Source organism: Gopherus evgoodei, chromosome 2 (genome assembly GCF_007399415.2).
Source record: "Gopherus evgoodei ecotype Sinaloan lineage chromosome 2, rGopEvg1_v1.p, whole genome shotgun sequence".
Lineage (NCBI taxonomy): Eukaryota > Metazoa > Chordata > Testudines > Testudinidae > Gopherus > Gopherus evgoodei.
The window spans coordinates 87,955,629-87,981,750 of NC_044323.1; the positions used below are offsets into that span (position 1 = coordinate 87,955,629).

General features: G+C 39.0%; 1 protein-coding gene across 1 annotated transcript in view; it reads left to right on the forward strand.

The window, feature by feature from the left end:
* The window catches only part of ITGA9 (integrin subunit alpha 9), a 299,490-nt gene that overhangs the window by 125,250 nt on the left and 148,118 nt on the right, over positions 1 to 26,122 (forward strand). Inside the window, exon 16 of the mRNA XM_030551304.1 lies at positions 24,752 to 24,901. Coding sequence (XP_030407164.1) covers positions 24,752 to 24,901 — 150 coding nt within the window. The remainder of the gene's footprint in view (positions 1 to 24,751; positions 24,902 to 26,122) is intronic.

The window sequence follows — 26,122 nt, forward strand, 5'->3', positions numbered from 1 at the left end:
TTTGTCAGTGTTTCGTGATAAACTCATTCATAAACAAAGTTCCTGGAAAAAGAAACACACTCTGAGAAATATGCACATCATTGTTGAATCAGAACCTGGCAGCAGCGAAACAGCACACTTTTTTAAAGAAATGTACTTGTGTCCTGTGTATGATTTTGTAACCTTAAAAACATTGCAACAAAAGTGTCTTGGATTTTTATATTAAAAATAGGGTCACTTTAGCTTCAGAGTACCTTGTAATCCTCAACCTTAGATAAGCAGGCCCCTGTGGAATAGTCACTAGATTGCACATACCCAGAAGAGGGCATAGGGTGCTAGTTTGGCCATGGAAAGTGACTTATGTGGACTGGGAGAGAGGGCTGTCACCCTCTAGAGACCTAGAGTAGGAAACTAGGCACCCTGCTTTCATTCTGAATAGGAGACACACATATCATTAGAAAGCAGCAAAGAGTCCTGTGGCCCTTATAGACTAACAGATGTATTGGAGCATAAGCTTTCGTGGGTGAATACTCACTTCGTCAGACGCATGTAATGGAAATTTCCAGAGGCAGGTATAAATATGCAGGCAAGAATTAGTCTGGAGATAATGAGGTTAGTTCAACCTGCCAACCTTAAGCACACCTCAACTGCTAGAAGAGGGTCTTACCCTCCCTGATTGAACTAACCTCATTATCTCCAGACTGATTCTTGCCTGCATATTTATACCTGGCTCTGGAAATTTCCATTACATGCGTCTGACGAAGTGAGTATTCACCCACGAAAGCTTATGCTCCAATACATCTGTTAGTCTTTAAGGTGCCACAAGACTCTTAGTCTGGATCTGTAAAAAGCAACAAACACGGCTACCCCTCTGATAAGTATCATTAACAGGCTTCTGACTATCTCCCTCAGCAGCAAGGTTATCTGCCAGGCCTCAAAGAAGTCAGTATAGTAGAAAAGGAAAAAACTAGGGCATGTTAGAAGCAGCAGAGTCATGAGGCCTCGTGGAAAAAGGGAATTTTACAGAATCGAGAGGGGAGGTTTGCTGGACCTTAAGTGTTCAGCTAATCCTGACAAGCTTTTCATAACAACCCAAACTTTTGGGTGTATATCCCAACCACATCCAAGCCTGGAATCTTCTGAGATTTGCAGGTCACTGCACTCCTGCTGAATCCCATGGAAATCATTGGGTCTCTGTGTAGGCATAGCAATATAACCCATGCAGAGCTCATTGCAGGATTGAGGTATTTCCTTTGTATTGAAAAGCCCATTTGATTCATTATTTAACTGGGAAGAACAGGGACACAACAGGGTTAGTATTTCCCATGAATCACAAATATTCTCATAGTGGCTTGAATTGTTGGAGTACTGAAAAGCCCCAGCAATGTATATTAGTGTAACGTTCACATATACGAGGGCATCCTGATTGTGCCCTACATTGTCTTGATTAGACTGAGAAAATAACCTCCCTCATAGCTTTCCAAAACAATTGCAGTACTGTTGTTTCTTTCCCTTTAGTTTGGCTTCTGAAAATTATAGGGTTTGCCTGGTGGCAATTTCTATAATTAAAGTTGCAAAATAATTCCAGTTATAGCACCCTGTTTTCACACTATCATAACTTTGCAGAAAATTGACCTTTTGGAGATGAAATTTTCCATGCTTGGTGCCTCTGTGGAAAGTCTGAGTAAAATCTCTTCAGTAGTGTTTGCGTTCCGTCAGGTTGGGAAAAAAACAACTTTTCCGAATTAAAAAAGAAAAGGACATTCTTTTCTATTTCTACATAGATAACCCACTAATAGCTGAATGTATAAACCTGAAATCTGACAAGGAAATAGCTTTCATTGAGAAAGTACCCTTATGACCATGCTTTAAACTTATGGTAGGCTAATAAGCAGCTGATAGGCAGCTGCTAAGGTTTTTTTAGCAGAGCCTAATGAAGCCCTGTATGTCTTGTGACATCACAATATACATTGTCCCTATATGACTTGATTAGACACCTAACGTGTAGTGGAAAGTGCTCTCATGGTGCTGTGGGAAGAGTTTGCAAGTGACAGATTGTAAATCTCTCATTGAAACAAAGGCAGAAAGCTGCCTTTATGTCAGGAACTGGAGGATATCAGTGAGAAGTAAAATATGAAGATTCACAGTATTTTAAGGGCTTTCCATAATGGTTGTGCCTTTGGTAATATTTGATGCTGCCATTCAGTTCTGCCACATGAAAAAGTCCTGCAGAGCTAAACAGTTATATGATTAACAACAAATGTGAAGGAAAAACTTGGACTTCACAAAATTAAGCAGAATCCTTCAAAAACTCTGTAGAAACCCTAAAATTTCAGGATCATAATTTTTTCATGTCTAGAATTTTCTCCTGTCTCTGTTTGTATGAAGTTTGCTTGGATTTAGACATCAACCACAGTGGAGAGCTGAATTGTGATCCTCTCATATGTAGCACCTGACTTTGTGAAATTGGTAGGAGATGCTAGAGCTCTGTACCTTCCAGGATGAGGCCCTGAAAAGCTGTATGGGAATAAGAGGAAGTCTTGAAAGGAGAGTCTTCTAAATGTACATTGTAAAGGTTATAGTAAAGTTTATGGTAGGATACAGTTGGTACAGCTGTATTGTAAGATTAGGCGAGTAACTAGAGGTCCGTACAGCTGCTGTGGCCAGGGTCCCAACCTTATTACAAAGCGGATAGATTCTATCTCCATCTTGGTTGTTGAGAGGAACTGTTTTTTCAGGATGATACATTTCCTGTTGTTCCTTTATTCTCTTGAGTTGGAGCTTAAGTCTGTCTACTTTGCCTTAGGGTGTAGTTCTTGCAGTCGAATATATGCAATTTTTTGTTTACGTTCAAAACACAAGCATTCTCTTTTCAGCAACTTCTCCTTCCATATCAGCTATTTTTCGCTTTTGTTCAAGTTCTAGCTGCTGGTTTCTCACGGCAACTATTTTCGTTTGGTCTGCTTCCTTATCACTGGCAATTAACAGATTTTTCAGTTCCTGCTCTGGGCTCTTTTGCTTAAAATACAATCCTTTCTGTAAGCACAATTCTTCCAGGCTTATTTGGTCATGATCTTGATCATGGATCACTCACTGTAAATGATTTTTAAGTTTTAAACTCTCCAATATCAATATTAAATTTTGACAAGCGTGTGGTTCTGATCCAAAGACCCTATTAACCTATAGTAATGTGTATCTAAGCACAACTACACAACTGTGACTGGGCTCATTCAATTAGGGTGAACTGCAAAGAATAGCGCAGACGATGCCCACAAAACTGGTGGGTATTCTAATACTTAGATTCATCAAGCCAGCATAAAACAGCTTCTTTATTACCTTGCTGGTTACTCAGAAGTCCAAACAACACAGTTCCCTTTAAGTGATTCAACCTCAGGCCTCCATCCAGGTATCCACTTCAAATATGATGAAAATTTCTGTAAATCTTATTTCATCATATAAAAGAAAAGGTTCTACCAATCCCAAAGGGTCAGACACATTACTTCCCAGGTTAATGAATGTTTCAGATCTTACCCAAGTATGCGCGGGCTTAAGCAGATCTGAGATGACAGAATCAGGACCCCAGGATCTTTTATACAGTTTCATGTCCTATTTGACAAGTTGGAATTTCCTTGTGGAGCAAAAGGTAATTAGGATGACTTTGAAGAAGTCCATCACCAGTACTTAGCTATACAAATTAATATAAGGCCATTTGCTTTTTCCTCCACCATTCACAGTACATTTCAAAGAGAGATGAATACCAAGATATTGCATGTTTACAATTCATTTAAATGATATCAGAATAAAGCATAGACAGGGACCCTACTCATACGTATGTAAATACACAAAACCACAAACATTATCTCCTCACATGTCTTCTGTGAGGTTATTTATTTTGCAAGATATTTAACCCTTTCTAGCCATGCATCATGTGGAGGAACCAGAGGTCCATAGGGTTGCCAGTTTTGTTTGGATGTATTCCTGAAGCATTCATCAAATGACATAATCTTTAGTTAAAGATTAATCGTTAATTCCTGGAGACTCCAGGACAATCCTGGAGGGTTGGCAACCCGATCTGGAGGTGCTCCTACATCCCCTGGCTTGAAGTAATAATAACAAACCTCAAATACATGGTTTCTGCGGTTTCCATCATCGGCACCCCCACTATACAAATGGTCCAGCACCCCAGTTAAACAATCAATCTGATTTCTGGCTGCTGTCAAAATGTGTAATTACCATCAAGGTGTTCTTGAATAAGGTTTTTAGCCATTCAGTAATGTGCCGAAGGATCTATTGTTTTACTAAAGGATTTAAGGTTTACCAAGTCGGTGAGCAAGGCTGATGAAATGGGGATAAAAGATGTTGTGGCGCTAGACCACAGGAATACCACACCTCATTCAAATCAGGCTCAAAGGCTATGTGCATTATCCTAATTCATTGAATACTAGAGCTGAAAGTCAAATGCTCAACGCTGCTTCTGTGGGTCTGATCAGAAAATACAAAAAGCATGTGGTAATACACGTGAATTTTAATTGGTCTCTGGTAGACTTTTATGAGATTTGCTTAAAATCACTACAAAAGTGATAGAGCATGGCTAGAAGTGCCTGTAATTGTTGTTTGAAGACACTGGGGTCTTTAAATATAGCCTCAATAAGATTTAAATTGGCTATAAAGCTAATGAAAAGGAGTAAAGATCAAACTTCCCATAGAAATCCAAATGTGGATAAGATTCTGACTGATACCTGGAGACAAATACAAAAGATTTAATCCAAATCTGTCCCTTTTCACAGTGCTTGACAAATTTATGGCAGATAACATATGCTTAATTGTTTGACAGCACAAAGGCTTAATGTGAAGATGTTGTAATCCTAAAATATGTTAGGTTATTATCTGATGAGGATATTGGTTACAGCTTGGAAAGCCTACCAAATATTTTTCTCCCAGATATTGTGGGCTGAGTCAGAGGACTCATATAAACTAATGTGGAATGGTAAACTCGGTAACTATGACAAATAGGAGAGCAGAGCAGTGCAAGGTAATTATTAAGGGCATGACTGTGAAAAGTAGAGTCCCACTTGTCTGTCTGTTTTTGCATATGTTCATGCACAGAATGGGCAGGGGGAAGATTTGTGTGTGCACATGGATAGATAGGCATCTGTTTTAGTCATGTGTGTACCCCGAAATCCATGATTTGTGCATATAGATGTGGTAAATGCAGGCACAAAGAGTAGGCATCGATGTGGGCATCACTTTGTGAAATGAGATCCTAAAGGTCTACAAAGAAGTGTGCAGAATAATTTGTGCATTGGAATCAGGGACCAGTTACCTTGAGATATACTGATGAAAAGCAGTATATAAGAGCTAGGTAGTAGTGGTGGTATTGTTATTAATTAGTCAGCTTTTTATTAATTATAATAATAAAAGTGACTAGAGAAAAGGGAAGATAGTGTTTAGAAAATATGAAAAAAATATTCCATATCTAAGTCAAAACTTGGTTTGTAGCATACACTGCAGAATTGATCAGTAGAACCTCAGAGTTGTGAACACCTTGGGAATGGAGGTTGTTCGTAACTCTAAAGTCTGGTTGTTCTTTCAAAAGTTTACAACTGAACATTGACTTAATACAGATTTGAAACTTTACTATGCAGAAGTAAAATGCTGCTTTTAACTGTCTCAATTTAAATGAAAGAAGCACAGAAACAGTTTCTTTATCTTGTCAAACCTTTTAAAACTTCTCCTTTATCTTTTTAGTAGTTTACGTTTAACACAGTACTGTACTATGTTTGCTTCTTTTTTTTTTTTGGTCTCCGCTGCTAACTGATTGTGTACTTACAGTTCCAAATGAGCTGTATGGTTGACTGGTCAGTTCATAACTCTGGTGTTCGTAACTCTAAAGTTCTATTGTACCAAACTGTGTTGCTTTGGGGAATTATGTATAAATCACCTGGCATGCTCTTTTCATTCTGTAATTAGGCTTTATCAGCACCCCAATTTCTCTCCAAAAAACTTACCTCTCTTACCGCACTTCAGAAATAAAAAGGATTATATTTTTTTTAACCCAGATATTCAGATACTTGCACAATATGAAAGGAAAAAGCAGTTTCAGAAAGTAGAGCTGGATTTGCATATAGAGCAGTCCAGAAGTGGGATATAATTCTAGACCATTTTATTTCCTCTTACGTGTTAAAAACTAAACCCTGAATATACTATGACATTGCAGATTGGTAGAGTAGTTAAAGTAGAGATTAAGGAAAGTTTAAAATAGTATTAGGAGTATTTAAAAATAACTTTGAAACCCGGGTTTTCTCCCCCTTTGTCGTTTACATTGTGCGCACAGTGTATCTACAAATGTTTTATGCATAAACAATGCCTGACAGCTCTGTGTTAAATTGCTGTAAAGGTGCTCTTCAGACTGACCAAAGGCTAAGTGCTTTCGTTAAACAAGAGGTACTGTGGAAGATTTAATGTAACATGCCGTTTGTCTGCTTCTCCCACAGCTGTCTCTGTGGTTTCTTCCATGGCTCTCAGCGCATGGAAAGCCCTTCCTGAGATGCTTCTCAAGGCCACTTTGCATTCGCTTCCTTCCTGGATACCATCTTTACAGGGATGCTTACAAGAAATTAGCTGACTAAGGGCTGGTCTTCACTATGGGGAGATTGATGCTGCTGCAATGAGGTCGATTTAGTGGGTCTAGTGAAGACCTGTTAGATCGATGGCAGAGTGCTCTCCAATGGACCCAGGTACTCCAGCTCTCCGAGAAGAGTAAGAGAAGTCGACCAGAGAGCGTCTCCCATTGACATAGTTATTCACATAGCTGGAGTAGTGTAACTTAGGTAGACTTATCCCCATAGTGAAGATAAGCCCTTAGAATGGAAGGTTGAGGGTTGGTTGGACATCATCTCTTAACGTCTCTCTGACATTTTGTTTGTGTTGTTATGCTGTACGCTCTGTATTGTTATGTTGGGCATTTGGCACACCATCTTGTTGAAACTAGTGGGTGTAATAACTACCTTCTATGTAGGCTAAAGGAGGGAACAATCACATGCTCCTTTGTTTAGCACTAGCTGAAACAATGGAAAATTACTGTCCAAGGGCTGCAAAATGCATACATGTAGACATAAAATAATAATTACATATATCATAAGTTGCATAAGTAATTATCTACTTTGCATGTGAAGCTGCGTATTTTGCATGCATAATTATGGTCTTGCATCCAATGTAATATTGTGCAGATGTAACTTGGGCACAGATTTTCAGAGAAGCCTACATTTGACAGCTGAGCTCGACAGCTTGAATTTGACAATTCTCGGAGGCTCCTTTGAAACTTCCTTCCTTGTGCATCTATTTTTGATCTCCATAATCAACATTCAGGCTATTCAAAAGCTGTACTCAAAAGCAAATACATAAGAGACGGCAACAAAATGTTTGTCTTTTGGTGACTTGGTGTTTAAAAAAGGGTTTTGGGAATGAACTGAAATGAATTTTTTGTAAAATATAGAAATCCCCAGAGGACATTCAGGGTTGACATGAGTGGATAATAGTGGCACAGGAATAGAAAATCTGTTTAACTTGGATAGATTCATTGGTGTATCATTGTGAAGGGTCCCACTGACACATGGGCCAGTGTGGGCCAGCCTGGTAAATGGCCACGGTTCTTTTAGTTGATTACACTGTGCAGTAGGCTTTCATTTCTTTCTTTGCTTGTTTCCATTAGGAATTGTGTCCTGCATTTTGGACCTTCTAACCCTCTCAGCAGGTTGCTGTTCTAAAGTACTGCTTTCTGCTGCTTAAGTGCCCAAAAAAGGGATTTAGTTTCAAGTTGTAACAACTAGTCTGAATAGCTGTAATGTTTGCCTAGAGCAACAATACCCTCTTCTGAAAAGTAGATCTCCATTTTAAATTCTCAGTAGATTAGCTATTAAAACCTGTGTAATTTTGCTTTTGCAAGTAGATAACATTACCGTAGTGTATGTGGTTTTCCCTATATTTCATATGTGGAATACCACAAATACCTCAACTAGTTACTTGCAAAATCAGCTGCAAAGATTTTAACAGTAACCAGTGTGCATAAATATGTATCACTTTTTTACTTGATTACTTAGTTTTATTACAATAATTCTCTGCGATGGAATAAATTGTAAAATGCCTGCACTGAAAATCTGCTTCTTAGAATCTTTGAGGTAACCTTTAATGTATTTTTGTCTTTTTTTTTTTAAATGTCCTTTTCAAAGAAAAGATGCAATCGTTAATTTGGTCAGCTCTGACGATAGACCTTGGAGATTATATGTGCTGCAGAACGGCAGTTAAAGGAATGGAAAAGTCAATTGAGGCTATTTCTGCATAACAGAAAGGGTTTTCCTTGCACAGGCTTTGGAAAAACTCACTGGAGGTGGACACCTACCACCGTAATCTGATCTATATTTTTCCCTTTTGTTTCCTTTTCAAATGTCATATGCGGAGAGAAAACTCTCTTTACTGAGGGATAGTGGTAAAAGCGAGTTTCCTTGTGGAAAAGAGAAGTCCACCCTCTTTTTTTTTTAAATCTTTCTATATTTTTAACGTAATAGGAAGAGGTAAATAAGCTCTTGTTTTTTCATCCAGTAACTTAAGATGTCTCGTTTTATTTCTCAGTAACTTGGCTGAGGTCTTTCCAAAAGGAGACAGCTTACCTGTGGGTGGTGTAAATCATTTCCGCAGTCAAGACTCAACGCCAATCATGTTGCATCTGAGTTTTTTAAAGACATTTTTCCATTCCAGTAAAAAGCTTCTCTTTTATTGACTCTCACCATAGCATTAAGTTCAGGACATAAATACACCTTTAGGCAGTTACCAATATTGTGAGTCTTTTATAGTGTGTTTTATGAGAACAGGACATATTTTAGTTATGGTTATTTCATGAGTTCATATTGGGAGAGAGTTGAATTAGATGTTCAAATTTTAAACCACGTATGAAATCAATCTTGAATTGGAGTGAACTGAAAGAGAGATTGTTCTTGCATGTCCAGTTCACTTTGTAGACGAGGTGCTGGTGCAGTGCATTTCCAGAGGATTGTCTCTACTGACTTTGGTTTATATACTATTCCTCCTGAGTTTGGCCAAATGCTCCTGAAATGTAAGTTGTTAGTGTCCCTCATTAGTTCATATCTCTTCAACCAGAGCAGCATCATGGTGTAGCAGTCCTATTTTTAGGGTTAAGAATTTGCTGTGGGAAACATTTCTGTGTGATATTAGCTGTTGTAATGGCCTATTGTATTTAGGAGCAAAAGAGATCCTAGCAATGGTACAGGCCCATTCCTCGATGGCAATGGTAAAATTTATTAATGGTGCAGAAAATGCAGAAGTATTCAATAAATATTTCTTTTCTGAATTTGAAAAAAATCCCAGAATAATGTACTTGTATTACATGAAGATAATGAAGGACTTTCCAGTCCATTAGTAATTAAGGAGGATGTTAAACAACATCATCTAGCAATAAACATTTTAAAATCAGCAGGGTGGATAACTTGTACTCAAGAGTCCTCAAAAGAGTTGACCAGAGAGACCTGCGGATGTTACTATTTTGTAAATCTTGGAATACCTAGGAAATTCCGAAAGACCGGAAGAGTGCTAATATTGTTCTAATATTAAAAAAAGGCAGGCGTGATGACTTGGGTAACTATCAGCTATTTAGCCTGATATCAATCTCAGGCAAAATAATGAAAAAGCTAATACAGGATGCAACTGAAGAATTAAAGGCTAGGAAGACTATTAATGCCAGTCAGTGTGGTTTTATGGTACTTGCCTTGTCAAACAAACTGATTTCATTCTTTGAGATTACAATTTTGATAAAGGTAACTGCATAGATGTAATAATATATTTTGACTTAGTACAGCATGACATTCAGATTAAAAGTTAGCACTATGCAATATCGATAAAGCACTCATTAAACAGATTAGTAACTGTCTGACATCTCAAAAAGTAGTTGCCAGTGAGGAATCGTCATTGAATGTGGGGATGTTTCTACAGGAGTTCTGCACTGTACTAGTCCCGATGCTATTCAACATTTTCATCAAGGATCTGGAAGTAAATATAAAATCAGAGCTGATAACATTTGTGGATGAACAAAGATTAGGAGAGTGATAAATAATGAGGAGGACACAGCAGTCACACACAACAGTTTGGATTGCTTATAAACTGGGCCAATTCAAACAAAATGTGTCTTAACACAGCCAAATTCAAGGGCATCTGGGACCAAGGAATGCAGGTCAAACCTACAGAATTGGGAACCGTATCCTGGAAAGCAGAGTCTCTGAAAGAGGTATGGGGATCATAGTGCACAGGCAACTCAACATGACTTCCCAGCGTGATACTGTGGTAAAAAGGTCTAGTGTATTTCTTAGATGTATAAACAGTGGAGTGGTGAGTAGGAGTGGGGAGTTGATCTTTGTATACAGCAGAGGTCGGCAACCTTTCAGAAGTGGTGTGCCGAGTCTTCATTTCTTCACTCTAATTTAAGGTTTCACGTGCCAGTCATATATTTTAACCTTTTTAGAAGGTCTCTTTCTATAAGTCTATAATATATAACTAAACTATTGTTATATATAAAGTAAATAAGGTTTCAAAATGTTTAAGAAGCTCCATTTAAAATTAAATTAAAATGCAGAGCCCCCTGGACCAGTGGCCAGGACCCGGGCAGGAGCTCTGGCTATGAGAGAAGACACCGGAGCTAAGTAGGGACTTCTGTGTGGTGATTGGCTTTACTTTTGACCTTTAGGGCTGTTAAGAACTATTTTTGCTACTAAACCAGCCCCAGGCAGAAGCGATGGTAACCCAGATTGAAACTTGTGTGTGCAATTGTTAAAGGGCCCTCAAGAATGGGAAACAGAGGCAGGGTGCTGCAGAGTGACTTGTGGCCATGAGGGAGTGCTCAGGAAACCACTGACTCTGTGATAGCCTTCCATGTTTTATGTGAACCTTGAGAAAACTTTAAATAAATATTGGTCTGAGTTTGCCATGCATTAGTGATCTGTCACCAGTTCATTGAAACTCTGTTTGTGTCAGCAATTTGTCCATCAAAGCTTTCTGCGAAGTTTTTTTTCTTTCACTTTCTCTAGATATCTATAAACATTTTTAGACTTCTCATTTGGGGAATATGGGTGTTTAGCCTAGGTTAGGTTACCCATTTCTTTTTTTTTTATCACTACACCACAAGATAGACCTATGATTTAGTGTAGGCCATGCCAGCTCCCTCTTAAATCTTCTGATAACTCACCTACTCTAAAAAGCATTCTAGCCATCAGTTTGCATTAAAGGAAATTAACTGATTTTTTGGGTTACTTTTCTGTGTAAATAATAATTATTGCAGGGATGTTATGAGTCCATACATGAGAGAGGACATGTCCATGAGACAATGTTTCTAAGATGAGAATCTCTGTTTCACTGGATTGTGCATAAATACCCAAAACCAACCAAATTTCAGTTTAAACGTGTAAATTGGAAATCTAACAGTATCACTACCTAGAATACCTTATTTCAGTAATAATGGTACAGTAATTTTATAGTATCATTTCACTCTACAGAATTACTGCCTTCTAGAGTTACCCTCTGGTCCGATGAAACTGTGACTGTTTTATTAGTGCTTATTTGTGGAAGTTTCTGTCTGGTTTATTTTTAAAGTCATTGGAATTTTAAGGGAAAGCTGTTTTGTTTTTCTCCTGTTCCCACTGAGAAACACCCATTCTTCCTGTTCCCTTCAACTTTTTGAACCAATTGCTCTTTGTCATATCATGCTATGTTCTTCTAGCCCAAACATCTCAAAAACCCAGTCCGACTATTCCGGTTATAAGATTGTGGAGCAAGAGAATATTACCGGATGTGTCTCATGATTGTCCCTCTGTGGGTGTATAGAGAGCAGTCCTGCGAACTTGGACTTCAGCATGGCCACTCTGAGGCTTTCCAGGACTTAAACGTTAGATGGTTCATGAGGTTTCTGAAAGGTATTTTGATTCATTTTAACAGTGGTCTATTTTCATTTAGATCTTGTGCTGGTTTGAAGCAAATGATAGAATTAAGAGGCTATAGTGAGAAAAACATGATCATGTGACTCTTGCGACAATTAGGAAACAGAAGAAGCAGAATGGAAGTCAGAAGGAGGTAGGAGTAGTAGTGCAGAATGTTGATGAGGTGTTGATCAGTATACAGGGACTAAGCTACATGCAGTACCTAATCCTTGCAGTAATCTGTGAAGAATGTTCTACACCATACACTACAGATACATTTCCTTTTGATCTTATTTATATTTCTCCTCCCAGCATTATTACCTAGCAGATAGGATTACAAAGTAGTGAATGAGGATTGTCACTTTAGAGATCAGTCATGTCAAATGCTAGATGGTTTGCCCTTCCTTCCACTGTCCTGAGTCATAGGCACATACTAAAACCACAATGCAAGAGAACGAACAGTTCATGATGGAGATGGAAAGCTCAATACCTCTCACTGAGGGTAGATGGCACCCTCTGTATATTTGCATTGTGTTCCCCTCATAAGGTTTCATTTAGCTGTGAGCATTTAATTACGTGTGACGTGATTAGATCTATCATTGTTCTGGATATGCTGTATGGCTTAAATATCCAGGACTTTTAAAAATCGCATCTAAACAGACTCCTTTCCCAATCCAATTTTAACATCATGAATTTATCACTATGGTCAAAATACAGCCTCAAAATTAACACATCATTCTTACAAACACAGCCTGTCATAATACTGGAACTAAATTATGTATATAGTGAATTTCTAGGTGGGATCTCTATGGTTAAGGCTTTAAGGCAGTTTGCACTTTAACCTATTATCATTTGCTCATATAAATTAATAAACTGTAGTAAACAAATTACTGACGAATGCTGCCTTGTCTGCTGATGGACTTAGATTTTTATGAATTGCTTCATTGTTCTAAATTTATTCAAATACTTCATCTACCAAAATTTCAGCCTCTGGATGGGTTGAGAATTTGGATTACTGCCTGTGTCCACTATTGGTGATAGGATAGGGCAGGAGTTCTCAGACTTTTGTACTGGTGACCCCTTTCACACAGCAAACCTCTGAGTGCAACCCCCATTATACATTAAAAACACTTTTTTATATATTTAACACCATTATAAATGCTGGAGGCAAAGTGGGGTTTGGGGTGGAGCCTGACAGCTCTCGACCCCCTCCCCCATGTAATGACCTCGCGACCCCCTGAGGGGTCCCGACCCCCAGTTTGAAAACCTCTGTGATAAGGTAACTTGATATGTTGCTTCTCTTCTTTGATTGGTTGAGTGTAACTAATATGGATTGGGGAGTCATGATCATGTCACTGGGCCTTTGATTCTCTCTGGAGAGGGGAGAGTAGTTTGTGGAAATAGAAGCCAGGTTGGCTGGTTTAGGGAAACTTGAAGAGATCTTAAACTTTTTCCCTTTTTTGGCCACTTGGGTCAGGCCTTGCCAGAAACATCACTAGTAGATAGATAGTCTATGCAGTGGGCTGGAGACAGATTTAAAATGAATACTTTAAGTGCATTGAAATGAAGTGTGGATGTGTAGTCCACAGCAAGTTTTTGTGTGTCTAATTTTATAGCTCTGTACCAAAGCTCTGTCCAGAGGTTTTACATGATCCTGTGTGTGAAGGGTTCAATTTCATACCTTTTAAATCCCATTTAACTGGTTAGCAATGGGTCTTTGGCCTAGGGCTTTACGGTCTTTAGCCTAAGGTTTTCCCCATGGGCACTATATTTGTTGAACAGCGATATTTTCATATATCTACCAAAGTTATTTATTAAATATACTAGTCTCCAATTTTTTATCACTATTCACTGCAGTCATTGTCACAAACAAATTAATAATTGTGGCATGAGTGTAAACGTACAATTCCTCTTACTCCCTCATTGTCATGGCTCTGGTCAGTTCTTGTGCTGTGTTTTGAAGTTTCTGGTAGAGAACAATAGTTTGTATGTACTCAGGCTATTTTGTTTTTATTGACTGGTCTCTAATTTACTGTCAGCATTCACCACAGTCACTGGCACACAATACCCCGCGGTGTGAATGTGTGTTCCCAGTCCTAGTTGAGAGGGTGTGGCTGGATCCCTATGAGAGCCGTTCATCAGGACTCTGACTCTGAAGTCTGGGGAACATTGTGTCAGATTGTTGCTTTGTTGCATTATGTAGAATTGCTCTATTTTTAGCTGCCTTTTACTCAGCGTCAGCACGCAGTGAATAAGTGAAGCAGCATTTATTTTAGACCCTGTGCAAAATCCAGGGGACAGTCCTAATATAAGGACCCACATTCACAGCTTCACTGTTGCAATGAGGCACTTTTGCTGGCACACCATGGTGATCTGCCGCAGATAAATATTCTCCTTGGGAAAGCTGACTGGGAAAATCAGGATGTTGGCTAAGTAGACGTTGGCTATGGACTTGAAATTTGTTATCTGTGCACATTTAGTATGAGCAAAACTTTTCACATTGTGAACATGAAAATTGATTTTCTCATCTGCTGAAACATTCATGAATATTTTTTCCCTACTATTCATTTGGATCTAATAATTAAGAACTTTCAAAAAAAGTTTTACCTTTTGGGTTTATTTTCTAGCGAAAGCTGATTTCCTTGCGTATAGTTTGAGGGCGAAAAAGCACAGCCATTTTCAGATGAGAGGAGGGTGAATAATAAATTGCAACTATTATTAAAAAAAAAAGAAAAGAAAATATTTTATCTTTTTCTGAACAGCTGTACCACATAGGTGGGGTTGGAATGTTGATATTTGGCATGGAAATAGCTCTCATGGGCAACTGCAATGGCTTTTAAAATATAAAGGGCAGAAAGACCCTTGTACTATCTAACTCTATCTATATATTTTTCAAATTCCATTACCAAAATAAATTATGATAATAAATATCTGCCACCTCTATTTAATAGTGGAAGAAAAGACACATGATATCTCTTTCCCCCTCTCACCTCCATTCCAGAGTTTATTAAGTGTCTCTACTCCCATGGTTGAATGAAGGAGCAATATTTTTGCATGTAGATCATTTCAATAGTGGTAATTTCAAAAAATAATCTTTCTTCCTTTTGGTAGCATGCCAATGGAGATGATAAATGCCATCCTTCTGAAGTAGTCAGACTCTTATCTCAATTACATTCATAGAAACACGCTTCATCAATAAACTCTTTCTTTGCACATCGCTTTCTGTATAAGATTTCCAAGGGCTTTATTGTCAGCTGCTAAATTGAATTAAAATAGGATTGGTGACGATGTCATGGGTGCCATCTCTTCACCTGTGCATATCCTCTTGTCCTGTAGATTGTTCTCCTGGCTCTTCTTCCTGACTCACAGCAATGTAAAACTTTTTTTTTTCATTCAGCTGTTTTATTTATGACATTGGAATTAAACAGAACCCTTATATTTGCCCTGTACATGTGTTTTCAGTAAAGCAGTATTGATGGGAGGCTTCTTAACACAGCATTGTTATAGAGGTCATCAGCTGGGTATTGTCAAGGATCTAGCTCTGGGTCTTATTTTAAAGTAAAGCAGTGTTCAAAATGCTTTAATTGTGTTTCCTAACAGTCTAGATTTTTGCCTTTTTTCAGATTTCAACCATATCTTCATCTACCTCAGCCTATCTCTGGATTCTGGAACATTCGTAGTATCAGTGTTTGGATAAGTAAACTGCCTTCAAAAATTATGAATTCATGTTTTTCACATGTTGGAAACCAGGGAGACAGGTTGATCTTGCTTGGTCCATGTGGGTTTAATCTACTGGTTTTACTGTATGTCAGTCCAGTGGCCTGCTGGATATGTCTCTCTATTTGTAATGACTCATTTAATATACATATAAATATAGGCCGAGAGCGAGATAGAGACCAGGCAGCATATTAACACTAAAGTTTGTTATGCTATTTTGGAAAATAGCACTGTTTGCATTATACATCCTGATCTTGTACCAAATCTTTCATTATACAGAATGACTGAAGAGCCAAGGATATGAGACTCATTATTGGCTTTGTATACTCAGGACTGTTTGTGTAGATTATATAGTTCATCAGTTTTTTGGAAGGAAAGGTAGTTTACAAAGAGATATGTAGTTAGATTATAAATAGCTGTATAATACAGCATTTGGTATTACTTTTAAACAACCTTAAAGATGTACTATATAAAGAGAGATTGATGGGTCTATAGAGAATATTTTGATAGCAGTATATTAAATGTGGTAACTTCTCTCAAAAAGTAAGTATACATGTTAACACAGGCAGATTCTGATTTAATTGTCTTATCTCAACAGAGGCTTCCAGCCCTCATCAGAATTTATGAAAGCTTAAGAAAGGGCTTAAAATAAATATTGTACTATCTGTGTTCATTCCTGGAGTCTCTTCCTTTATATTTTTTCCAAGTTCAGTCCTGATTTTGACAAGTGCTTATCACCTTTCGGACTCTCATACAGAACCAACCTAACAAAGGATCTATCCATCTACATAGATAGGAGAGGGCAAACTGTACAGAGCACCTAGCATCGCTGCCAAAATCGGCTTGAGCTCTGAAAGGCAGCTTCTCCAGAAAAGACTGAAAAGTTTCAAAACCTCGAGGTCAGGAGATGTTCCCTTTCTTTGCTACCTTTTTTTTTTAAAAGAAGCGTTCTCTCACCAAGTGGGCTACAAAATGGGAAAAAGGTGCAGATGACAAAAAACTTGTTAAAAAGAAATTTGGGCACTGAAGAGACTTGGCATTCAAAGAAATTATAGGCAGGATCATTGAAAAACGACGCGAGCAGCATCCAGAATTTAATCACAAAGTCTTCAATAATGAACTATAAAGTAAAAGTCAGAATGAATGCACCAACTAACAGCAAAACATAATAGTCACTTAAAAAGCAAAATCTGCCTGCATTGACATCAGCAGAGTTGTGTTTGGGGCATATTTGGCTCACTGAGTTTTCTCCTTATTGATAATTCTTTAAGAACTTTCAGTGATATGCAATTGCCAAGTATTAGTAATGCTTTATATGTTATAACAATAACTAACTCTTTCTCTCAAGTCTACTGAGAGGCAAGTATGTAAATATTATCATTATCATCCCCAGTTAGCTGATTGGGAATCTGAGGCAAAGGGTGAAGTGACTTGCCCAAGTTCATGGAGTAAATCTATAACACAACTGGGATTAGAACTCAGAACTAGAACTGGTTGAAATTGTTCATCAAAGTGATAATCTAATGAAAAATGCTTTGTTCACAAAACTGAAAATTTCCTCCCTGGCTGCTTGCCTGGCAGGCTCTTGTCAATTTAACTTCTTGCCCGTGAGACTGACAAAATCTGTCCGGGAGCCAGGGCAGAGAGCCTTGACACTCTGCTTCCCCAAACAGAGTGCCCAGCATCCCAGCTGTCTGCCTCTCCAGCTCCCAGAGCTACTTGGGGCCAGGGAGGCTGAAAGTGACAAGAGCCTTTCTGGTGCGCAGCTGGGAAGCCAAACAATTCTGATTTGGAAGAAGCAGAACAGATTTTTTTTCTTGAAAACCTTCCTGTAAAAATGTTGTATTGTTGCCATTTTGTCCTGTTTTTGGGATCACTCCCCTCCTCCCCCAACCATGACATTTTTCACAGGAAAGGATTTCCATTTTCCAGCCAGCTCTACTCAGAACTTCTCAACTCTCCATGTGCTTTTTCTTCCAAGGTGTGATGTGGCCCAGTTCTTATGATGTTACCCTTTGGTTTCAGCTTCTCCTTTTTTTCCAATGATGCCCATACCCACGTTTGTAAGGATAAGTTCCTGCCCTGTTAGAAACATCTGTGTGAAAAGACTTTCACATTCTGGGAAGAGAATAGGAAGCATTCTGCTTTTCCAGACTACAACTCTGAACAGCTTTTGGGGATGTAAATCCTATAAGTTCACTTTTCATTTTCTATTTTAAACTTCAGAATTCTTCACAGTATGTATAATGATTAAAGTGTAGCAACAAAGAAATGTTTGTGTATTTTGACTTTGTTAAGCATCACAAGATCATAAAAGAAAACAGAAGTGAGTATTATTGGAACATTAGGCCTCTTGATTGAATTCAGATGCTATTAATTACACACAAAGTAGCCAAAAGTATACTAAATTTGATTTAGGCTACTGTATTAACCTTTTAAGTTCTACTTCACCCTTGGAACAGTGTGTCTTTTTTTTCCCCCTCCCCTTCTTGCTATGCCAGTGTCTACTGTACACTATATGAAAAGAATAGCTTACAGCTACAATGAAGGCCACATCTTTTCTGATGAGAAATGTGTGTAAACCTGTGTTACATCTGACATTTGCTTGAGAGATGCCTGATTTCAGGTGTCCTCTGCCGGGCACCTAAGTGGCCTCCTGAACTTAGAGTGGGAGGCACAGCAGTATAGATAGGACAAAGCTGGAGCTAGCATCCTAGAATTCACTTTTTCAAAAGAGAATTCTGCAGGGAGAGGGCCAGGGCACCTCGACTGGTGTTACAGACTGCCATCAAATAGGTCAGGTGGAAGTGGGAGGGCAAACTGGCCAGTAATAAGGGAGGTGGCCCAGGAGAGTTGAATGGATAGATTGTGGAGAGCAGAGACTTGTATGTGTGTAAATGTCAAAGTAAAAGCTCCTGGGAGTGAGGGTTTAAGATGGGGCTTGTGACGTACACAATCATGGGGAGTGTTGCATTCACCAGGGCAACCAAATTATTTAACCATTTATTCATTTTATTTAACCAGGTGCTTGAAGGAGGAATAAACATTTATTGTTTTGCTCCCTTTGCTCTATTGAATTTTGTAATTGGAGCAGGCTTAGGTTCCAAATGGCTTATCTGGATATAGAGAATTTTGGGGCAGGCTGAATGGTGATGATCATTCATTATAAATTATCATAAATGATCAGATGTAATGTGGGAATATTCAGTGCAATGCTTTATTGTAGAACTATGCAGTGTGATATCATTTATGCAAATATGAATATGCATATTCATAAAATATGCAATTGCTATTTTCTTTATATAGAATCATAAAATTGGTGGATTGTGGCCTTAATAGGTTTGCCTTTGGGGAAGAAGTGAATGTAGGCCTTAGACAGAAGTTACATATGGGTTAATTATGAATTTATGATTACTGTGGCAGGTGGACATCAACACAATTACATTGTGCATTATACCATGGCCATTACATTATTTCCTATACTTGTATTGAAAGTATTGTGTTGCATATTTGAAACTTGTAAAAGTGTCTAGAACCTGGGATAGGTGCTTGTTTAGAGATAAAAGGAAAATAAACATTTCAGGGTTGTGTTTTAAAATTAGGCTCCTGTTTAGGCACCTAAATCAGAAGGGCACTTTTCAGAAGCAGAGAGTAAGCAAAAATTCCAGTGGTATCTACAGGTTTGGGGAAGGGCTGAAGGCCACAAGAGGAAATTGAGAGTTGTTGCAGGGAAGGAAATGCAGAAGGAAAAGAGCCTGGAGCATCACAAAGATGGGGAAAGGGGAAAGAAACTGAGAACGGACTTGAGGAAGGAAGAGAAACAAAAGGCAGAAATTACACACACAATAGCTTAGTGGTTTGAGCATGGGCCTGCTAAACCCAGGATTGTGAGTTCAATCCCTGAAGGGACCATTTAGGGAACAGGGAAAATCTGTCTGGGGATTGGTCCTGCTTTGAGTAGGGGGTTGGACTAGATGACCTTCTGAGGTCCCTTCCAACCCTAATCTTCTATGATTCTATGAAATAGTAATGGTCCTAACAGTGAATATATTTTCCCACAGAATGATGCTGAAAGTGACTTAATTTTAACAAAAGATTTTCTTACTATTTAAGAGTCATATTCTATCCTTGATCATTGTGGAAGTCCCCTTGTAGATTGAGGGGCGTATATAACTGTAAATTTACACCCCAGCCCATGGGTTGTAATTAAAAATGGAATTTGGTGTTCTCCTGCTCTCCTGCTGAATACTTTCACGTTAGGGAGGAGCGGGTATAGCAGAGTATGGATTAGCTATGACGATTGATTAGTCTCGTATACAATCCCCTAATTGTACTGTGGCAGTGAGCTGAAAGAAATTGGAATTATATGCCTTGGCAACTGCTCTTACCATGAATTATCTGATTGTGAGAGTGTAAATCCTGTTCTTTAAATAAAACTGTAGCCCATTCCATGTGGATTTGTTGGGTAGGTTGATATATGTGTGCTTTTTGTGCCAGTGACTTTAGTTTTGAGAAGGAAGCAGATGCAATAGAAGGCAGTGTTTCTGCAGAAAGTGGAGTGTGTTCCTTTATTTATGCTGCCTGAGGTGTCAGGCTGTGCATGTGAAAGGCTCAGAAAAAGTAATCCCTTCTAGCGACCACCTGCTGCCCTAGAGAGGGAGTTTTAAAAAATATATTAATGAAATTACAGCTACTGGGGAATGTGTTGAAATCAAAAGTTATGTGTTCACGGTCACAGTGTGATCATCGAGCTGCCCTTGCATTTCAACTTTAGGGACTTTCCCCCTATAAATGATGTATTGAAGCCAATGAAAGTTTCAGCTATGAAAATGGGGTGTGTGTGTGTGTGCGCGCGTGCGTGTGTGTGTGTAATTCACTTGCTTTCTCCTGCTAAACCAAAAAAAAAAGTAGAAATATATCATAGTGCCAAATTTTAGATCTTATCTCACCATTTTTATATTTCCCTGAGGTAGCTGTTTTGGGAGAGGAAAGAGCAGTCTGCTTTTCGTTAGTATGAGCTTTCAGGAACATGATGTTATTTTGAAACTACGTACTTGCTACATTCCTAAATGCTCTGAAAACCAGGCCATGCTTCTTTGAAGTCCAAAGTTCTCATCAGTGAGCTAATGCGTACTAGGACTAAATCCATGTACACCATACAATATGCTGTAGAACAGTGCTTGTCCACACCCAGTCTAACTGAACCTCCTCTTTATCCAAATATGGGGATGTCCATGGAGGAGGCAACCTGGCTTGCAGGAAAGAGCAAAAACTGGGAATTGGGATTTTTTTAAATCTGAATTTGCTGTGTGATCTTGGGCAAATCAGTTCATCTCTCTCGTGCCCCATCCACAAATATAACTAATGATACTGACCGAGCTTTGTTTTTAGGGTTTACTAGATAATTTTTGCATAGAGCTTTAAATATTCAGTGCTGTATCAGTAAGCAGAGTAATGTAGAGCTCTTAGTAGTGCCAGGGCCCCGTTATGCTTGGCACTGTACAAACATATAATGAAGAGTTGGTCCTTGGCCTCAAAATTTACAATCCAGCTGTGGATATGTCTATACTGCAATCATGGTGTATTATGGAAGGTCATATAGACATACCTGAGTTAGCTTTAATCTAGCTATCTTGCATACTAGTAGCAGTAAAACCATGGCAGTGTTGGCTTCAGCATGGGCGAGCTACATCCATATTTACCCAGGATTCCAAGTGGTTTTGTTCATACCATTTGTGTGTACATGTATGCACTAAGTATTGTTAACTATAGGGCTTGTGATTGTGATTAAGTTTTTAACTGATAAACACTGATAAAACCCCATTGATTTTAAAACAGTGAAATTGGTATTTATCCAATAAACAACAAAAATGGTTATTTGTCTATACTGAGCAGTAGTGTGGACTATGGGGTTGTGACTTCTAAAGCACACTGACATGCTGCACATTAATTGGTTCATATACACTCTACTTGTATGCACAGAAAATTTCCTAGTATGCTTTAATGCAGTGCTGTTTGAAAGGGTACTATGTTAAAACACACTAAGGAATATTACAAAGAGATTACTCTTGCAGTATAGTAATACGTGCTATAATATACATTGCTCATTATAGTATAAACAAAGATGAAGCCCTGAATCTACATACAACTCAAAAATAAATCCTGAAGAATTAAATTAATAAACACCAAAAAACCAAAAGTCCTGGTTATTTTTTCTTCTTCTCCTTCTCCTCCTTCTCTGAATCCCAGTTACACAGTTGACCTCCTGTTTATCACTGTGGTTTTGAAGTCCACTGAAACTTTTTTTGGATTTTTTATAGGCTGTGATTTGTCAGCAGTTCTTTTCAAGATGCAAAAATGCCTGTGCCTTTTGATACTTTCTCAGCATAAATGTGTAAAATGGTAAAGCCACAGAGCTGTTTGTGGCCCTGATTTTCATTAACAAATAATTGAAATTAGAGCTGTACAAGTGATTAAAAGAGTAAGAAAAATGAAGCCGATTTGAGTTAAGGGCTTTGGAGCGTTTTCCTTGAACCTGGCTGTCATCAACATTTCCAAGCTTCCTTTTAGAAATCAGAATCACTTGGGGTTTAATGGGAACCAGGAGCATGTGCCATGAGTGTATGATTCAAGTGCCAGGGATGAAATGTTCAGCTGGACCAAAGAGAGATTATATCCAAGAACAGTAATCTTTCTAATGTACTTGGGCACATTTTTCAAAGCATCATTATGTAGTTATGTCCCAGAAAAATACATGCGGTATCTGAAGAGAGAATTGCTTTCTTGCTGTGTTTTGAATATAAGTAATCCTCTAGGAGATCCTTTTTGTGTCTCTGTAAGCATATGAGTAGAAAGAGGAGAACATGTGGTGTAATTAATAGCTGGGCAGGATTAACTATCTCAGCTTTAATTAAAGACAAGTGGATATGTGAAATATATTTCCCTGGGGCTATGCTAAGGGAATATCCACACATAATTATATCCACATACATAATTAATCTGGCTGCTGGAAGTCACAATTTCATCGCTGAAAGAAAGCAGAGAGAGACTTCAATGAACAATAAGGGCACACTTCAACATCCACTGAAGTCAATGGAAATATTTCCAGTGACTTCAAAGGATGTTGGATTGGACCTTCAAGATTCATGTTAATGTTTTGAAGTCATTAAGAACTTGAATTTTCTATATTGTATTAGTAGGGCTGGAAGAAATATAGGTTTTATCCCATTACCTGTGCTGTTAGTTGGTATGTGTTTACACAGGTGGTTGGGTACATTTTAGTAAGATTGGTAATTTGGCTGGGAATTTGTATTTTGCTGTTATAATATGGATTTATTCTGTATAGTCTCCTTTTACTTTCTTAGATGTGTATACAGTGTGCCTGTATGTTCATGCAATATTGTTTTAAGAGATATTATATATGTGGTGTTTATTAGAACTCTGTTAGCTATGCAAGTTTGGGCACTCTTATTATTTAACGTTTTGTATACAGTACAGCACCGTAGGCATTCAAGGTGATCTACAGAGAAAGTAAAGGAATGGTCCCTGCCTCAAAGATCTTACAACCTCAGCTTAGGGTACTGTAACATGACTGCAGGGGATACTTGTAGGGGCTGGTAGTGAACCAACTGTTGCAGATCTTATTAGAGGTTTGGATGTACAGTAGAGTATGCTGTATGAATGCCCATCCACCCAGGTCCCTAGTGGTTGTGGATATGAGCTGATATTTTGTTAGCTTGGCTAGAATCTAAACTCCGACTGATTTTTAGGAGGTTTCTGGGTTCCAGTCAAAGGATTTGCAAAGTCCTAATGCTTGCCTTGAAACCGATGTTGAATAGGCTACTTGGAATGCTGGGTTAGTGCACTGGCACTTCACCTCTGGAGAGCTAATCTCTTCACATAGCTACATAATTTGTCATTATTGACAGCCCCTATTCAGAAAAGACCTCTTACCACTTGCTGATCAGGACTGGAAACTTGGCCTGTCTCTAAGCTTTGCTTGCATGTGCTCAAGGGAGTGTATTTATTTCCTTAATTTCATATGCGTCAAATTCATAATGAATATTTTAATTAGACAGACAAATATTTATCTTGAATGTTTATGAAAATCTGGGATGTTTGCCATTTCTTTACATACACATTCAGAAGTCTGGTTTCAGAAAACTATATTAAATAGTATGGTAAAGAGTGTTTAGTCCTACCTTTTCACAGAAAACAGAATTCAGGCTCCATATGACCTGTGTCAAGGTGGTGTGAATTTGATAGCCTTGGTTTAATGCTGAAGGGAAAGCAATCCCTATTAAGGAGCTGTCCCTCCAAACATAAGTATTGTGGCACCGGTTAGTACAACTGGCAAGTCTTTTCTGTAGTAAAGCCAAGAACTTGGTGGTTAAGGAAGTTGAATCACCCCCCCCGCTCTTTCCAGAGGTGTTTTTTCTGCCAGGCTAAGGTCAATTTCAGGGCAGTGTGTGAAAGATGAAATTTCCAGCACTGCACTTGCGAAGTCTTCACATTAGTAGCCCTGTCTGTCCACTTATTTCCCAACATGGCCAAAACAAAGTTTTCTCTTTCTGATGGGAGGGGTCAGCATTACAGATGTGCTGCCTCTGCATCTGACAGGTTTCAAATAGAGATGACCCAGACCCAAAGCCTTGGATCTGAAAGCCCCTGAATATCAAAAAAATTTATGGTTTGGTTCCATATGTTTCATTGTTAATGTCAGGCCCTTAGATTCCACCCAAATGGCCTGATTGATTTATTTTCTTAAGTGCAAATTTTGATTCCATTGAAGTTAGTAGTAAACTCTCTGCAGGTTTCAGTAGAACAACGATTTAGCCCATGAAGCCCTACTACATAGCTTTATAACTGTTTTGATCCTCCACCTAATTCGGGTAGAATGTATCAATTAATTTTTGGCAATGAAAAGAATGAGTTGCCTGTAGATGCCAGCTACTTTTTCCAGCATCATCTTAATATAAGTTCTGAATGTGCTGTTCTCTTTCTTACTACTTACCTGTGCATATTTGCGTTATTGAGCTGGTCACAGGCAAATAATTTCTCTTGTTCATTTACTTTTACAGAGACGAGTCAAAGATGTGATATCCCCAATTGTGTTTGAAGCGGCATACAGTCTGGGGGAACATGTGATGGGAAAGGAGGAGAAGGAACTACCTGCTCTTAAGCCCATTCTCCGCTGGAAGAAGGGAGAGAAGATAGCTCAGAGAAATCAGGTCAGGCCTTGATGGTTCTCCCCTCCCCCCACCTTCTCTTGACGCTGTTCCAAGTAAAGAAGAGAGACGTTATCTATTCTGAATTGGCAAAAGAATTAAACATAGGAAGTGATTGTTGATCTAGAAGTGTTACTGTTGTCAAAGCTTGTCTTATTGCCCAAATCATTCAGATTTTAGGTTGTGCTGGGTAAGTTTATGCTGCCGGAGAGACATTTGTCCACACTACGGTCTTTTTTTTTTTTTTTTTTTTTTTTTAAATTTCCTGGTGTTGCTAGTATCAGGGCAGCTCTCCCATGTTGTGTAGACTTGCTCTGAGTGACTTTAGGTAACATGAGGGTGAGATCCTCCCCCCCACCCCACATTCCAGCCCCTTCATGCTGCGTAAAAGAGATGGAATGGTGAAAAAGGGCTCTAAAAGCCCTGGTTCCTGCCAGGGGAGGATTTCCACCCTGTTACAGGCAGCACAGAAGACAGCTGTAGGGCTGCTCTCTGAAAAACCCCTAACAAGCCCTAAGAGTTGAGGGGCGTGTCTGGAGTGAGGCTGCATGTGGCAGCCCTGTCAAGAGATTCTAGGGAGGCTGTAATTTAGACACAACTTCAGAGCTGGCTAAGTTATGCTGGGGATCTTCAGCCCTCAAAGCAGCCGGGGATTGGGAGGGTGTAAAGATCACTTCAAACTGCTGTAGCCCCTCTCCCCTTGGACTGTGTGTTCTGTGCTGTACCTGCTGGAGGAGCAGCACCGTATCGCCTCTGTGGTGCATAGAACGCTGGCAGCCCAATCCTTCTCCCATTCGGTGCAACTGGACTTTTTACATTAGCCTCACTGGGAACAAGAGAAGCCCCTTAGTTTTCAAATACTCTTTAGACAGCTAAGATCCTTTAAATACATCTTCATATAGTTATACTCTGAATGATCTGGTATTTATCATGAATGTAAAGCATTTGTTTTATAAGGAAGCCTCTCAGCATTCTAGGCATTTAACAATGGATTGTCAGATCTGGCTTTCAGAGGCGGCTCCAGGCACCAGCGCTCCAAGCGCGTGCCTGGGGCAGCAAGCTCCGGGGGGCGGCCTGCTGGTCCTTGCGAGGGCGGCAGTCAGGCAGCCTTCAGCGGCTTGCCTGTGGGAGGTCCGCTGGTCCTGCGGATTCGGCAGCGCATACGTCAAAACCGCAGGACCAGGGACTTCCCGCAGGCATGCCGCCGAAGGCAGCCTGCCTGCC